We start from the raw sequence: 16,124 nt of genomic DNA, 5'->3' as shown, positions 1-16,124 counted from the left end.
AATCGGGAGCCAATCAACTTTGAGCATCTCCAACGGCCCTGGGTAGAGACGTGTTCAAGGCAGTGACGTAGTAGAACTGCAACCGGAAGCCATAGATTGTTTACAGAATCTATGCCGGAAGCGCTTCATTCACTATTCACTAGAAACATTACGAACATGGAGCAGCGGCAAGCCTTTGACACAGCGGTAGATGCTGTATTGAAAGCATTCAACGGGAAGTTCTCATTGAAAACGGAGCAAAGAGCAGCCCTGGAGGTATTTATCTTCTTCCTGTTACTCAAGCAGTTTCCATCGCGTCACATACGTCAGAGGAAAGTGTGATGTGATTGGTTTAAGCTTCGTCACAGCCTTTTCTGGCTTCGACCAGTAGCAAACTGAGGCATTTCAGGGAGGCGGGTCAACCACGCGCTTTGGGAAACGGTTGGGCTTAATATCTTTGCCAGACCAATGCTCGCAGAGCTTTGAAGTTGCGTTAGCCAGACTAGTACGTATAATTTTGACCCTGTGTTGATTTCAGAAAAGCCAAAGAAAATTAAAACTTGTGCACCAAATTCTTGTTTTTTTTTTTAATTAAAGATATGTGTACATTCTGCCACAGAAAAAGAACAGGTCAAAGAAATTACTGAAAGCCCAAATATTGCCATGACATTCATGTCACTGTATGTAAACTTCTGACCACAACTGTGTCTGTATACAGTGCTCAGCGTAAATGAGTACACCCCCTTTGAAAAGTAACATTTTAAACAATATCTCAATGAACACAATCTCCAAAATGTTGAAAAGACAAAGTTTAATATAACATCTGTTTAACTTATAACGTGAAAGTAAGGTTAATAATATAAACTTAGATTACACATTTTTCAGTTTTACTCAAATTAGGGTGGTGCAAAAATGAGTACACCCCACAACAAAAACTACTACATCTAGTACTTTGTATGGCCTCCATGATTTTTAATGACAGCACCAAGTCTTCTAGGCATGGAATGAACAAGTTGGCGACACTTTGCAACATCAATCTTTTTCCATTCTTCAACAATGACCTCTTTTAGTGACTGGATGCTGGATGGAGAGTGATGCTCAACTTATCTCTTCAGAATTCCCCATAGGTGTTCGATTGGGTTCAGATCAGGAGACATACTTGGCCACTGAATCACTTTCACCCTGTTCTTCTTCAGAAATCCAACAGTGGCCTTAGATGTGTGTTTAGTCATGTTGGAAAAGTGCACAACGACCAAGGGCACGGAGTGATGGTAGCATCTTCTCTTTCAGTATAGAGCAATACATCTGTGAATTCATGATGCCATCAATGAAATGCAGCTCCCCGACACCAGCAGCACTCATGCAGCCCCACATAAGGACACTGCCACCACCATGTTTCACTGTAGGCACCATGCATTTTTCTTTGTATTCCTCACCTTTGCGACGCCATACAGTTTTCAAGCCATCAGTTCCAAAAACATTTATCTTGGTCTCATCACTCCAGAGTATAGAGTCCCCATAGTCTTCATCTTTGTCAGCATGGGCCCTGGCAAACTCTAGGTGGGCTTTTTTGTGCCTGGGCTTTAGGAGAGGCTTCTTTCATGGACAGCATCCATGCATACCATTCCTCTGCAGTGTATGCCGTATTGTGTCACGGGAAATAGTCACCCCAGTTTGGCTTTCTATTTCTTTAGATAACTGCAGTGAACTTGCATGCCGATTTTCTTCAACCCTTCTCATCAGAAGACGCTCCTGTCGAGGTGTTAACTTCCGTGGACGACCTGGACGTCTCTGTGAGATGGTTGCAGTTCCATCTTTCTTAAATTTTTGTACCACTTTTGCTACAGTATTCTGAATGATAAGTAAAGCTTTGCTGATCTTCTTGTAGCCTTCACCTTTGTGGTGGAAAGAAATTATTTTCTTTGGGGAATTCTGAAGAGACAAGTTGAGCATCACTCTCCATCCAGCATCCAGTCACTAAAAGAGGTCATTGCTGAAGAATGGAAAAAGATTGATATTGCAAAATGTCACCAACTTGTTCATTCCATGCCTAGAAGACTTGGAGCTGTCATTAAAAATCATGGAGGCCATACAAAGTACTAGATGTAGTAGTTTTTGTTGTGGGGTGTACTCATTTTTGCACCACCCTAATTTGAGTAAAACTGAAAAATGTGTCATCTAAGTTATATTATTAACCTTACTTTCACGTTATAAGTTAAACAGATGTTATATTAAACTTTGCCTTTTCAACATCTTGGAAATTGTTTGTGTTCATTGAGATATTGTTTAAAATGTTACTTTTCAAAGGGGGTGGACTCATTTACGTTGAGCACTGTACATACATACACACACATTTTATATATATATTTTATATATGCATGTGTGTGTGTGTGTGTGTGTATATATATATATATATATATATATATATATATATATATATATATAAAATGTATGTGTGTGTGTGTGTGTGTTGTGCGCGCTAGAATGTACCTTGAAGCATTCAGGATGGCATGAGATGTTCAGATGGTCAATAGTAATCTTGGAGTCATTTCCAACGAGACCACCACAGTATGTGCAGGTGGTCATACCTTCAGTGCTGAGCCAATGGAAAAAACGGGGAAAACAAAACAAGAAAAAAATATCATTGTAAATATAAAAATCAATCATTGCAATTCATATGGCATTAGCTGCAACATTAGCTGTATTGCTGCTGTTTCGTTTAGTAGTGTTTGACAAATTCTTAGCGTAATGATCTTATTGCGTATTGAGAACAGTTTTATAAATTACTCAATGAATTACTCCCAAGAGACTTTATTTACAATAACATAATAATTCTGTTGCCATTCTAACATAGTCTTTGAGTGATTTCCATTAATGTACAGTTACCTGGAGGGGCTGCTGTATGCATAACTGCTGGAATCCGAGGTCACATAATCATAGTCACTGTGGGTAAAAACACAGAGATTGGCCTTTTCCATACATAATAGCTTTATTCCCAGACCATTATATGACTCAGTCCATTGCACCAAGTAATGTAATGAACATAATTGTCACAACAATTGCTGTGTTCCCATGATTAATAGAGCAATATATTGACCTGCTTTATTTCTACAGCCTAATGCCCCTAAACCACACTTTTTTCCTTGTACAAAGCAACAATCATTATGTTGACTGACCACGTGTTTTTGAACCATAGCTGATCCAAAAGGTCATAAATTGATGGAAAATCAATAAGATCAGCTGATTTTCATGGAATCTGCCGAGACTGAACCGGAAGATCCCAAAGGGGTGAGTGACAGCACACGTAACAATCCAGGTATCAATTTCATTCATGCAGTGATTAGACCAGTCTCGATATGGAATCACGTTTTGGAGAGAATTCTGATAGTGATTGGGATTTTTAGATGTTGGATGAAGGGGCAGATGATTATAAAGGATAGTCCGGAGTAAATGGTTATCTTTTTGAGCCCCCAAGATGAGAAACTGCCAGTTCACGACAGTCTTCCCCTGTAGCGTGCGCGAGATGGGTGGATAGATAGATGGATAGATAGATAGATAGATAGATAGATAGATAGATAGATAGATAGATAGATAGATAGATAGATAGATAGATAGATAGATAGATAGAATGTGCAGAACGCAGTGGTTATCTTTCATCATGTCTTCCTGAACAACACTGAAAACAAATCAAGTCTTGCAATATTGCAATCTGAGAGCATTTAACACGTTTCAATTAATAGTTAATGATGTTTGCACGTGCACATTTTTCTTCCTGTTAAAGTGCATCAAACATAAGATGGAATATCATGAGCGTGTAAATGTTGCTCATAATCCTGCGTCTGGTGCACTCTGTGTGTGTGTGTGTGTGTGTGTGTGAGTGATAATAGGGGAATCGACGAACTGTCCAAATGTCAGATCAAATATCATTTATTAAATAAATGGGTTTTTTTTGCTCCAGTAATTCCCATGTGTTCATTCTGGTGGTGGTGAACACTTGATGAATCAGATTTATCAGTAGTAGGCGACACGAAATCTGCCCGCTTCGTTTGCACAAACTTCACCCACTGTCGCTTTAGACTAGTGTCATTTCTCGGAAATTTGTGAACTGAATGTCCAGTTGCATATGGATTTGAACATCCAAACACAACTCAGCGCTTTCCCATCATTATTTTTGTAAGATTCCAACAACAATATCCAATTTCAGCAAGTAAACAAGCATGGAGTCAGATGAATGGAAATGACCCAGATAACTGGGGTTCCACGTGTGACGTCATGCGAGACGTGAGGCAAGGCTGCCTTTTTCTGGGATCCAGACGCCGCGATTTATCGATAGTTTTGTGCTTGATAATAAAATAAATAATTAATAATATTTTTCCTCCTGCTTTGTTATTTCATTTTGGTCATTACTAATGATATATATTTATTTTAAAACATTACAGTAAGGCATTACATACACTTTAAACAGCAACTGAAAGCCTTATTATGCTTCTTTAACATTGTGTGAGTACACAATAGCAGTTTCCGGGGTTTTGTTATAATAAGTTAGGATATGATGTGTGAAATTTTCATTAAAGGGAAACAGTACTAAAAAGTCGTGTCGTCCCCCCCCCGCCCACACACACACACACACACACACATATATATATAAAACTATCATTTTCAAAAGAATAATTTGTTATTACAATGTTTTATCATTGTTTAAAATTTACACATAACTTTTAGAACAAGAAGGTGAACCAAAGTGAAAGCCATAGCTGATGTTTGTGAATGTTAATATTTTTCAAATATTAGCCTGGCACATTCAAGCTATCTTTTATTAGCACACACCTGCTATCAGGAGCATTTCCAAACATATTAGAAGAATTGTGTCCATTTAAAAAAATATTGTTTAAAATTGATAGTTGTAATGAAAATATGCTGCATATATAATATACAAGGATCTCACTTGTCGTACCTGCTGCTGCTGTATCTGGGTAGGTCAGATGATTTCACATACGATTTCACATAGACTAAATTCCTGAAAAGGAGGAAAAATAAAAGAATTGAAGAATGACCATACAGACCTACGTATTTATCTTTAATTAGCAATCTGTCATGCGACTACTTACTTTTTAGCTTCAGTGTCCGGCTCCTGGATACTGTTTTCTTCTGTTCTGGTGTAGACGGTGTAACTACTGTCCAAAATAAGATACAAGATAATAATATTACATATGTATTATCTAAATATGTACGGATTGCTCTGTGCTTTACATTGATTTTTTAATATGATATTAGCTCGGTTGTTCTATAGTTTTATTTTTCCTTTGTTCTAAAAAGGAAATAGCAAGATGATTAATGTGTCAATCTGAAAACTCTCAACCATTTTGCAAATACTTGGCTGTGTAAAGTCTCAGCACAGCAGGTTTAGATCATCTATATGAATCTGACCATGAAAGTGAAGAATTTACCCTAAAATCAGTTTATTAACACATTCTAAATCTAATCATTAATCATTTTTTGGGATTATAATCTGAAGAAAATGATCAGAATGATCAAAAGTTCATTATTAATGACTATTAATGTGGTATTAATGTAAGAAGAAGGATTCTGGAGAACACATTATCCAGTAATAGAAATAAAAATTACTATTGATACTATATTACTGTGTTACTTAGGAATACTGGAATTTGCTGGTGGCAGCACAGTGGTGTAGTGGTTAGCATTGTCACCTCACAGCAAGAAGGTTCTGGGTTCGAGCCCAGTGGCCTATGGGGGCCTTTCTGTGTGGAGTTTGCATGTTCTCCCCGTGTCTGCCCCGTGTTCCTCCGGGTGCTCCGGTTTCCCCCACAGTCCAAAGACATGCAAGTTAGGCTAATTGGTGGCTTTAAATTAACCGTAGGTGTGAATCTGAGTGTGAATGGTTGTTTGTCTCTATGTGTCAGCCCTGCAATGATCTGGACACTTGTCCAGGGTGTACCCCGCCTCTCACCCATAGTCAGCTGGGATAGGCTCCAGCTTGCCTGTGACCCTGCACAGGATAAGCGGTTACAGATAATGGATGGATGGAATTTGCTGGTTGGCATGGAAAAAACAACTTAAACGTTCTCATGCTGATATCTGGTGTATAGAGTTAAAACAATATGCAAAAAAAAAAACCTAATGAATATATAAATAAATCAGAAGGGCACTTGGTAGAGTGCATACCTCCGCCAAGCCACATATTCAGAGTTGCAACAAAATCTAATCAATTGTTCCTTGGCCTGTAGCCCACCTTTCCTCAAATTTCACTTTTAGAGTTACATTGAGAAAAGTCACAAACAAACAAATAAACAGAGGTGAAAACATAACCTCCTCCAACAAATTTGTTAGAGGTAAAAATACATTTCTAAAATACTCTGGTTTCAGCTCTGGTGCAAAATTACTTTGACTATGCCTGTTCCTCTTGGTATTATCCCTTACAGAAAAGAACTAAAGACAAGCTTCAGGTATGCCAAAATAAGCTGATCCATTTTGTGTTGGGCCCCTAGGTCATGCTTGGATATTTCCGATTTCAAAAAAGTGGGTTGACTCCCTGTTGAAAAGAGTCTGGCACATTGGTGTGAACCATCTCATCTCATCATCTCTAGCCGCTTTATCCTCTTTCTACAGGGTCGCAAGCAAGCTGGAGGCTATCCCAGCTGACTACGGGCAAAAGGCGGGGTACACCCTGGACAAGTCGCCAGGTCATCACAGGGCTGACACATAGACACAGACAACCATTCACACCTACAGTCAATTTAGAGTCACCAGTTAACCTAACCTGCATGTCTTTGGACTGTGGGGGAAACCGGAGCACCCGGAGGAAACCCACGCGGACATAGGGAGAACATGCAAACTCCACACAGAAAGGCCCTTGTCGGCCACGAGGCTCGAACCCGGACCTTCTTGCTGTGAGGCGACAGCGCTAACCACTACACCACCATGCTGCCCTGGTGTGAACCATATTTATAAAATTATACATGGTCTCTCTGCACCTTATCTTACATCCAATATTGTTCGAGTGGCTGATGTACATTCTTATGATACTCGTTTTAGCTAATACAGTTTAATGATCCCGAAGTTCAAGAGTCATGGTCAAAAATACTTCCTGTTCAATGCTGTGAAACAGTGGAATAGTCTGTCGCCTCAGATACAGTCAATACAGAGCTTTCAGTGTTTTAAAAGGACTGTTAAAAAGCACTTTTTACATAATCCGTAATTGTCTTTTTATGCTATTATTCTTAGTAATATTTCTGCTGATGTCCTAGTCATATGCTAATGAGCGATTTTCCTTGTCAGTATTTTAGTCTGTTTTTTACCTTGTTCCTGCCATCTTGAAACTTTACTGTGGGACCACAATGGAAATAAGTGTATTTTACACTTTTTGTGTAATCCTTGGTTTAGTTTCGTGTTTTGCAGTTGTGGTGTATATACGTACGGTATAGCTGATTTGCATGTTATTTTACCTCAATAAATTCAATCATCTCATTATCTCTAGCTGCTTTATCCTGTTCTACAGGGTCGCAGGCAAGCTGGAGCCTATCCCAACTGACTACGGGCGAAAGGCAGGGTACACCCTGGACAAGTCGCCAGGTCATCACAGGGCTGACACACAGACACAGACAACCATTCACACTCACATTCACACCTACGGTCAATTTAGAGTCACCAGTTAACCTAACCTGCATGTCTTTGGACTGTGGGGGAAACCAGAGCACCCGGAGGAAACCCACGCGGACACAGGGATGCAAACTCCACACAGAAAGACCCTCGCCGGCCACGGGGCTCGAACCCGGACCTTCTTGCTGTGAGGCGACAGCGCTAACCGCTACACCACTGTGCCGCCCTAAATTCAATCAATCAAAAATAATAAGAGTAGAAATAAAGCAGTCCCAGATAAATTGTTTTTTTCATGGAATAGCATCACATAAAAACATTTTCACTAGCTATCCACTTTATTAAGTGTACACTTGCATAATTCATGCAATTATCCAATCAGTTAATCAAGTGGTAGCAGTGCAATGCATAAACTCATGAAGATAATCAGAATGGGTAGAAAAAATGTGATCTCAGTGATTTGGTTGCTGATGCTTGGTTTACGTGTGCTGGCTTGAGTATTTCAGAAACTGCTGAACTACTGGGATTTTTATGCACCACAGTCTCACCCAGTCACAAGAGTTTATACAGAATGGTGTATTTAAAAAAAAAAAAAATCTAGCGAGCATCAGGTCTGTGAACGGAAAGATCTTTTTGATGAGAAAGGTCAGAGGCAGATAGCCATACTGGTTTGAGCTGCCAATAAATAAGCTCTCTTTACATCTGTGGTGAGCAGGAAGGCATGTGAGAATGCACGACATGTCAAACCTCGAAATGGATGAGCTACAACAGCAGAAAATCAGATCAGGTTTGACTCTTGTCAGCTAAGAACAAGAATCTGAGGCTACAGTGGGCACAGGCTCACAGAAACCTGACAGTTGAGGTTTGAAAAAATAAATACATAAAACAAGACCAGGTGAACAGAACATCAGCAGTTTCTAAAATACTGGCACCAACAGCAAAAACATGGTCCCTGTTCAATACAAACATTAATTGAAACTCTTGACCTGTATTTGTATTGTGCTGCTGCAACATGATTGACTGTTTGGATAATTGCATGAAGGACCAGGTGTGCAAGTGTTCCTAATAAAGTGGTCAGTGAGTGTATATATTTCATCTCATCATCTCTAGCCGCTTTATCCTGTTCTACAGGGTCGCAGGCAAGCTGGAGCCTATTCCAGCTGACTACGGGCGAAAGGCGGGGTACACCCTGGACAAGTCGCCAGATCATCGCAGGGCTGACACATAGACACAGACAACCATTCACACTCACATTCACACCTACGGTCAATTTAGAGTCACCAGTTAACCTAACCTGCATGTCTTTGGACTGTGGGGGAAACCGGAGCACCCGGAGAAAACCCATGCAGACACGGGGAGAACATGCAAACTCCACACAGAAAGGCCCTCGCCGGCCACGGGGCTCGAACCCGGACCTTCTTGCTGTGAGGCGACAGCGCTAACCACTACACCACCGTGCCGCCGTGTATATATTTAATAATAACTTTGCATGCACACCAGTGTTAGTCTGCCCAAGATCTGGTCACATAAACAATACAACACAACTGTCAAAATCTAACCAAGGGTTGAGTAAACCTAAACTCAGCCTGACACTGAATGCTATTAAAGGCAGGATAGGTAATTTATTTTAGAACCATTTTTTGTCATGTTTGTTGACATTTTCTTTACAATCCAACTGCAATGAATAAATCAAAATCTCTGGCAATAATAAGAAAACAAATCGGTCATCTGTGGCAGTCACAGAACTGTAAAAAAGGAAAAAAAAAAAGTCCCTGCAATCTGGCTGGTTGGAGGACAGTGCCATTGTTTGCACTGTCATTACATTTCACCTTGCAAGCAGCAGAGAGCTGCTTAGTGTAAAAACAAAATACATTAAACAGCTCCTTTAAGACCTGTGCAATATGTAATGCTAGTGTGAGAGAATTTTGTCAGTAGCTTGTGGTTTAAGCTTCAAGGAGATACACAGAACCATGGCCTCCCTTTCATTTATAAATGCCTTGAGACCTCAAGAATGGCATAGGAATAGTTTTAAGCGTGAACAATAAATCTAATCTAGTAATTTTTACGATTAAAGTGATTCATATAGGTAGTGGTCTGAGTGAATGACCTTGATGTCCGTAACGTCACAGCAGGAAGGCTATCGGTCTCATTGCTATTTCCACTATACTAAAACACAGAACTGACTGCAACGCCAATGCTCCATTTAGAGCTAATTTATCGCCATGCCACATAGATGTGCTACTGGCTGGTGCAGCAACACGACAGAAGGTGGATTTACGTTGCATTCATGGCCCAAGAATGTTCAAACTGCAAAGATTTGGACGCATTTTGCAAGAAGTTCACGGGCACATTGGGCGCCTACGAAGTGGTCTCTCCTCTGCTCTGCACATTTTACTGAAGACTCGTACAAAACCTCTGATCTGTTGAGGAGCGTTGGCTATAAGCCATTGAAAAAGGGTGCAGTATCAACAATTAAATAAAACTACAAGTATTTATTTATTTATTTATTTGAAAAAAAGGAAAGTAAGTTCAGTTGCACCAGTTTGGAGTGTGAGCCGAGGGTTGTTGGTAAAATCCAGGACGGAACGGGACGTGACCTCCCCGCGGTTGTTGCTAAAACCGGTGACGTCCCGTCCCAGGTTTTAGTAATTGCCTGAGCCTAGTAGTAATGGCGGAGTACTCAGTATGGAGAAAATGGAGAATGAGTGGACCAGCTGTCTGATTTCTCCGCTGGATATGCTTGCCTCAGCAGCAATATCTCGCCCTTACGTGGAAGAAGTGAATGAACGGAGAACTGAACGAACAACTGAAAGTCAGATTGTTTCAAAACAATCGGCCACAAGATCGGCCTTCAAGAAGCGAGAACACAGACGGGTAAGCTCCGACTCTCATTTGGATACAAAACAACAAAAACAACACGTTGTTTACCTGAATTTAGATTAATACATGTAACTTGTGTGTTTATGTTACCAGTATAAGATTAATTTGCTTCAGAATGTGATTGTCTCAGTTCATCTGATTATTTAATTAGCCTTTTACGTTTTATCAGTGAAAATGCATGCATGTACATGTATGTTGCATAAGTTATAACACCCATCTTGTTTTAATGAGAGTCAACCCACAATCACTGAAGTCAAATCAGTCTTAGTTGAGCAAGTCAGTACACAGTAAAAAATGATTTGTTGTTTTAACTTAAAGTTAGTGTCCGGGCTGCCTTAAAATTTTGAGTTCATTGAAATTCATATAGTAAGTTAAATTGTTCACCTCATTGTGTTAACTTACTATATTAATTTCAATGAGCTCAAAATTTTAAGGCAGCCCGGACACTAACTTTAAGTTAAAACAACAAATCATTTTTTACAGTGTAACGATATTTCTTACTTTCACCATAAATTTTTATTTATATGATTTTGGTCTATAGCTGTCAAAGGCCTTGGCCTTACAACCGGTTCCTGCTGTGACGTCACACACTCGGCTAGCTGGCTCAGCGGGGCAGCTCGAATGCCAACTTTGCAGTCGATTTTAACTCTCAAAAATATATATATTTTTATTCCCATTTATGCAGCACACAAGAGTCAAGGAGGGAGATACAGTACTATCCACTCAGAAATTTATTTAAAAATAAAGGTTCTGCGTATCTCCTTTCAGAATGTGTTGGGATTCCCATAGACTTTCTGTCTCTGGAGGCAGCAAAAGGTGTGAAGATCTCTGTCTCTGTAGCCACAGTTATCTTTTTGATCTACTGTTGACGAGGTTAAAAAGACTGCTCTCCCATTTCAATATTCTATGGGTCTCATACCTCCAGTGACACACTGGGGACACACACACATACATACACCCACACCCCCAGACACACACACAAACTGTTTTAGCTTGCTACAATTCTTTGTTTGGGTTTTTTTGTTGTTGTTTGTTTGTTTGTTTGTTTGTTTGTTTGTTTGTTTGTTTGTTTGTTTGTTTTTTGAGAGCATGGTGAAATTGTTGTATTATTTAGCATGAATTTATGATTGATATTCTTGGGAGGTATTTTAACATCAAGCTCCTTATGCTGAGCCTAAGTACAATTTGAGTTTAAAAGTTTAGAGGACCTCATGTATATATGATTATCTTGTGTTCCCCACCACTGATTATCATTGTAAAGGCATTTTGCGTGACAAATACAGACTCGTCATTAAGTAGTAAAACCCTTAGAATGCCATATGGTAAATACTGTTCTTTTGAAAAATAGCGGGAAATATATTTTAGCTAATCAGAAGTCTGTGTTTCAAACAAAGAAAGTCCTTCTACAATTATTTCATAGGAGCTCCCATTTTGTTTTGGGGCGGTCCTAGGGCGGGTCTCCCAAAAAGGGGCCCGACTTAAAAACTTAGACCTCAGTGTTCTCCCGGGATTCACTCACGCTTGCATTGTTTCTGTGCAATAAAAGCATTTAAGGCAACTTCTTTCACGTATGAATATTTTTTGGCTACTTTTGGGTGGCATGGTGGTGTAGTGGTTAGCACTGTCACCTCACAGCAAGAAGGTTTTGGGTTTGAGCCCAGTGGTTGAGGGGGGCCTTTCTGTGTGGAGTTTGCATGTTCTCCCCACGTTTGCGTGGGTTTTCTCAGGGTGCTCTGGTTTCCCCGCAGTTCAAAGACATGCAGTCAAAAAAATCTTAAAAAAAAAAAAAAAAGACATGCGGTCAGGTTACCATGGGGTGGCCCTGGGCTGAAGTGCCCTTGAGCAAGGCACCTAACCCCCAACTGCTCCCTGGGTGCTGTAGTATGGCTACCCACTGCTCTGGGTATGCGTGCGTGCATGTGTGTGTTCACTGCTTCAGATGGGTTAAATGCAGAGGATGAATTTCACTGTGCTTGAGTGTGCATGAAACAAATAAAGGCTTCTTCTTTTTGAGGTACAGACTTCCACGACACTAGTAAATGCAATTTCAGTTATAACTATTTCAACAATACCAGTGAATAGTAAGACTGTAAGGATGTGCTGTTTACCTGTCCTCTGTTTCAGTGTCAAAAGTGGGAACCATCCATTTGTCCCATGGTGAGCTGGTTTTAGAGGACCTAGTTTTAGAAGACATATGAATAACATTGTCAAAAAAAAGATGCATTTTTTGGTATATACTGAAAGGAAATTGGTGATGCCCAAGAAGCAGCAGAGTAGAGGGCTACTGGAAAAGTCTAGACTGGCTATTGTTATTGTAGACTGCACTAGTCTACAATCAGTTCTAGGTCAGAGAACCAAGTGTGGTCATTAATAATAAAAGTAGTGGCTATTGGAGTGTGTTGAAGCAAAAGAAAGAAATGGGAGAAAGGAATAGGGTTGACTCACTTCTGCTCAAATGTGACTGTAAGTTTGTCCTGTTCGTCGTTATTGCTGAAAGAGATCATTAAAAGTTCAAATATTGCAATTGTAGTAATTTACTTGTAATTATTTCTTTTTTTTAATTTTTAACGCTCTGGTTGGTATAATGAGCAGATTAAAATTTTTATCTTGAACTGCCATGTTGTTGTTTTTTTGAAACATTTTAATCTTTATCTGGCCCTTTATTTTCATCCATATTATTCTGTCTTGACATAATCATCATTCAGCAGCATGTTCAGGCATCCTGTCTGTACACGTACCTGTCCGACAGAAGAGGATCAAACAACTCTACAGAGCTGCCAGGGAAAGAGAGAGAGAGAAGGTGTTGCATTTGTAATAGGTGTGATGTGTACACAGATGATTGCCCGTGTTGTCACCTTTAAACCTAAATCGTTACCTTTTTGTGGACTCTCTCACTTTCGGAATCGGATCGAATGAATCAGCAGAGCTGAAAAAAAAATCAATTTCACACTGATTTCATGCTGAAAGGCGAGAAAAAGCTTTGGCACATGCAAATTAAATTCTGATGTGATTGTTAATAGGGACTCCACTCAGTCTGAGTGGGTTGTGCTGCCTGTAGTATGCACTCTCATCTCTCACTATGCCACTGGATCTTTTCTGTTGTGTGTAAATGGTTCTTAGCTCAGTATGTTACATTATTAGATAGTACTTTGGTTTTTTAAAAAAAATCTCGATACCTAAAACAATGCAAATCCTTTCAGGTGAAAACTAGCTAAAGGATTACATTAACATGACGGACACTGAATTATAACTTGTTCTTTTGTATTGAGAGCTCATGTTTGTTCAGTTAACAAGATTTGAAAACTATAATTAAAAATCATGATGAAGAGAAAATGGGGCTGTACTCCTTCACGACTGACTTTGTCTGTATCACAGTTGTCGTTGTCTCCACTTTGCTCCGCGTTTTGTCTGTGCTGAGTCTAGAATGAAGATAAGAAAAATGCAAATATGACATTCAAGACTTTGATTCTCTCTCACTTTTTTTTTTTAGCTTGTAGTATATATCAAACACAAAACAATAATGCTCACCTGTCCTTGTTGGTGTCAATGGGAATGATATCATCAGCCAGTAGGTCCAGAGATTCAGTAGTCTTCTCTGTTTCAGGCAAAGACCTGAGGAAATAGCCAGTAATATGCTCAGATGATCATGCCACACAAACATTAGATATATTCACTGTGCATCTGTTATACAGTACTGTTCAAAAGTCTTTGGACACCTGAGAAAACCATGTTTGGTAAATGAACTGGATAGCAACGGGCTACAGCCAATGATTACATACCCTAAAAATTTCCTGACAAAACAGCCAATTGTTGTAGGTGTACCTAAAAATTGTCCACTAAGCTTATGTGGTATAAGAATGCATAACTATAGTACTGTAGTGTTATGATAAATTCCTCCATGCTTCATGAATCTGCCATTTCTCGTCCAGTTACTGAATCAGTGTGCATGTTTCCTGTAGATGTTATCAAGCTTACACATGTTCTTATAGACATAAACCTAATCAGGGCCTACTCAATGTCCTATCATATATCCTGATAGATACAGTGGATACAGAAAATGTACACACTGTTAAAATAATAGGTTTTTCTCGTGTAAAAAAAAAATTGAGACCACAATAAATAATTTCAAAACTTTTCCCACCTTTAATGTGACTTACCTATACAATTCAATTGGAAAACAAACAAATCTGTTAGGGGGGAAACCATAAAAATAAAAAACATACAATAAGCTGGTTGCATAAGTGTGCACACCCTTAAACTAATACTTTGTTGAAGCACCTTTTGATTTAATTACAGCATTCAATCTTTTTGGGTAGGAGTCTATCAGCCTGCCACATCTAGACTTGGCAATATTTGCCCACTCTTCCTTGCAAAAGCGCTCCAAATCTGTTAGATTGTGAGGGCATCTCTTGTGCACAACCCTCTTCAGGTCACCCCACAGATTTTCAATTGGATTTAGGTCTGGGCTCTGGCTGGGCCATTCCAAAACTTTTTTGGGGTCACTGTCATGCTGAAAGATAATTCATCTTCAGCTTTCTAGCAGGCACCTGAAGGTTTTGGGCCAAAATTGGCTGGTATTTAGAACTGTTCATAATTCCCTCCACCTTGACTAAAGCCCCTGTTCCAGCTGAAGAAAAACAACCCCAAAACATGATGCTGCCACCACCATGCTTCACTGTGGGTATGGTGTTCTTTTGGTGATGTGCAGTGTTGTTTTTGCACCAAACATACCTTTTGGAATTGTGGCCAAAAAGTTCAACCTTGGTTTCATCAGACCATAACACATTTTCCCACATGCTTTTGGGAGAGTTGATGTATTTTTTTTTTTTGCAAAATTTCGCCGGGCCTGGACCGTACCTTATAGTCCAGACATATGGAGAATACGGGAGATTGTTGTCACATGTAGTACACAACCAGTACTTGACAGAAATTCCTGCAGCTCCTTCAGTGTTGCTGTAGGCCTCTTGGCAGCCTCTCTGACCAATTTTCATCTTGTCTTTTCATCAATTTTGGAGGGACGTCCAGTTCTCGGTAATGTCACTGTTGTCCCATATTTTCTCCACTTCTTGATGACTGTCTTCACTGTGCTCCATGGTATATCTAATGCCGTGGAAATTTTTTTGTACCCTTCTCCTGACTGATACCTTTCAACAGTGAGATCCTTCTGATGCTTTGTAAGCTCTCTGCGAACCATGGTTTTTGCTGGAGGATGCAACTGAGTAAATGTCTGAACTTTATTCAGGGTTAATCAGAGTCATGTCAGCCCTGTGATGAGCTGGCAACTTGTCCAGGGTGTACCCTGCCTCTCGCCCATGGTCAGCTGGGATAGACTCTAGCTTGCCCCCCGCGACCCCACACGGGATAAGCGGTTACAGATAAAACAATCAGAGTCGTCTTAATTGATGGCAAGTGTGTACCCAAAAAGACTGAATGCTGTAATTAAATCAAAAGGTGCTTCAACAAAGTATTAGTTTAAGGGTGTGCACACTTATGCAACCAGCTTATTGTATGTTTTTTATTTTTTATGTTTTCCCCCCTAAAAACTTTTTGTTTTTCAATTGTATTGTACAGGTTATAGGTCACATTAAAGGTGGGAAAAGTTTTGAAATTAATCATGGTCTCATTTTTTTACATCAGAAAAACCTATGATT

The 16,124-nt window shown here is 39.7% G+C and overlaps 1 protein-coding gene across 3 annotated transcripts in view; it reads right to left on the bottom strand.

Annotated features, from left to right (window-relative positions):
* Positions 1-16,124, bottom strand: part of znf185 (zinc finger protein 185 with LIM domain) — a 46,037-nt gene that overhangs the window by 3,754 nt on the left and 26,159 nt on the right. For all 3 annotated transcript variants that reach the window (XM_060927481.1, XM_060927482.1, XM_060927483.1), the window contains 10 exons: positions 14,002-14,085; positions 13,833-13,892; positions 13,349-13,399; positions 13,212-13,247; positions 12,919-12,963; positions 12,582-12,650; positions 5,088-5,153; positions 4,934-4,996; positions 2,866-2,922; positions 2,470-2,575 (listed from right to left, as the gene is read on the bottom strand). In XM_060927481.1, the coding sequence (XP_060783464.1) occupies positions 2,470-2,575; positions 2,866-2,922; positions 4,934-4,996; positions 5,088-5,153; positions 12,582-12,650; positions 12,919-12,963; positions 13,212-13,247; positions 13,349-13,399; positions 13,833-13,892; positions 14,002-14,085 (637 nt within the window). The remainder of the gene's footprint in view (positions 1-2,469; positions 2,576-2,865; positions 2,923-4,933; positions 4,997-5,087; positions 5,154-12,581; positions 12,651-12,918; positions 12,964-13,211; positions 13,248-13,348; positions 13,400-13,832; positions 13,893-14,001; positions 14,086-16,124) is intronic.

This window comes from Neoarius graeffei, chromosome 8 (assembly GCF_027579695.1).
Source record: "Neoarius graeffei isolate fNeoGra1 chromosome 8, fNeoGra1.pri, whole genome shotgun sequence".
NCBI lineage: Eukaryota > Metazoa > Chordata > Actinopteri > Siluriformes > Ariidae > Neoarius > Neoarius graeffei.
The sequence above is the reverse complement of the archived record's forward strand: the minus strand, read 5'-3'. Positions and strand labels throughout refer to the sequence as shown.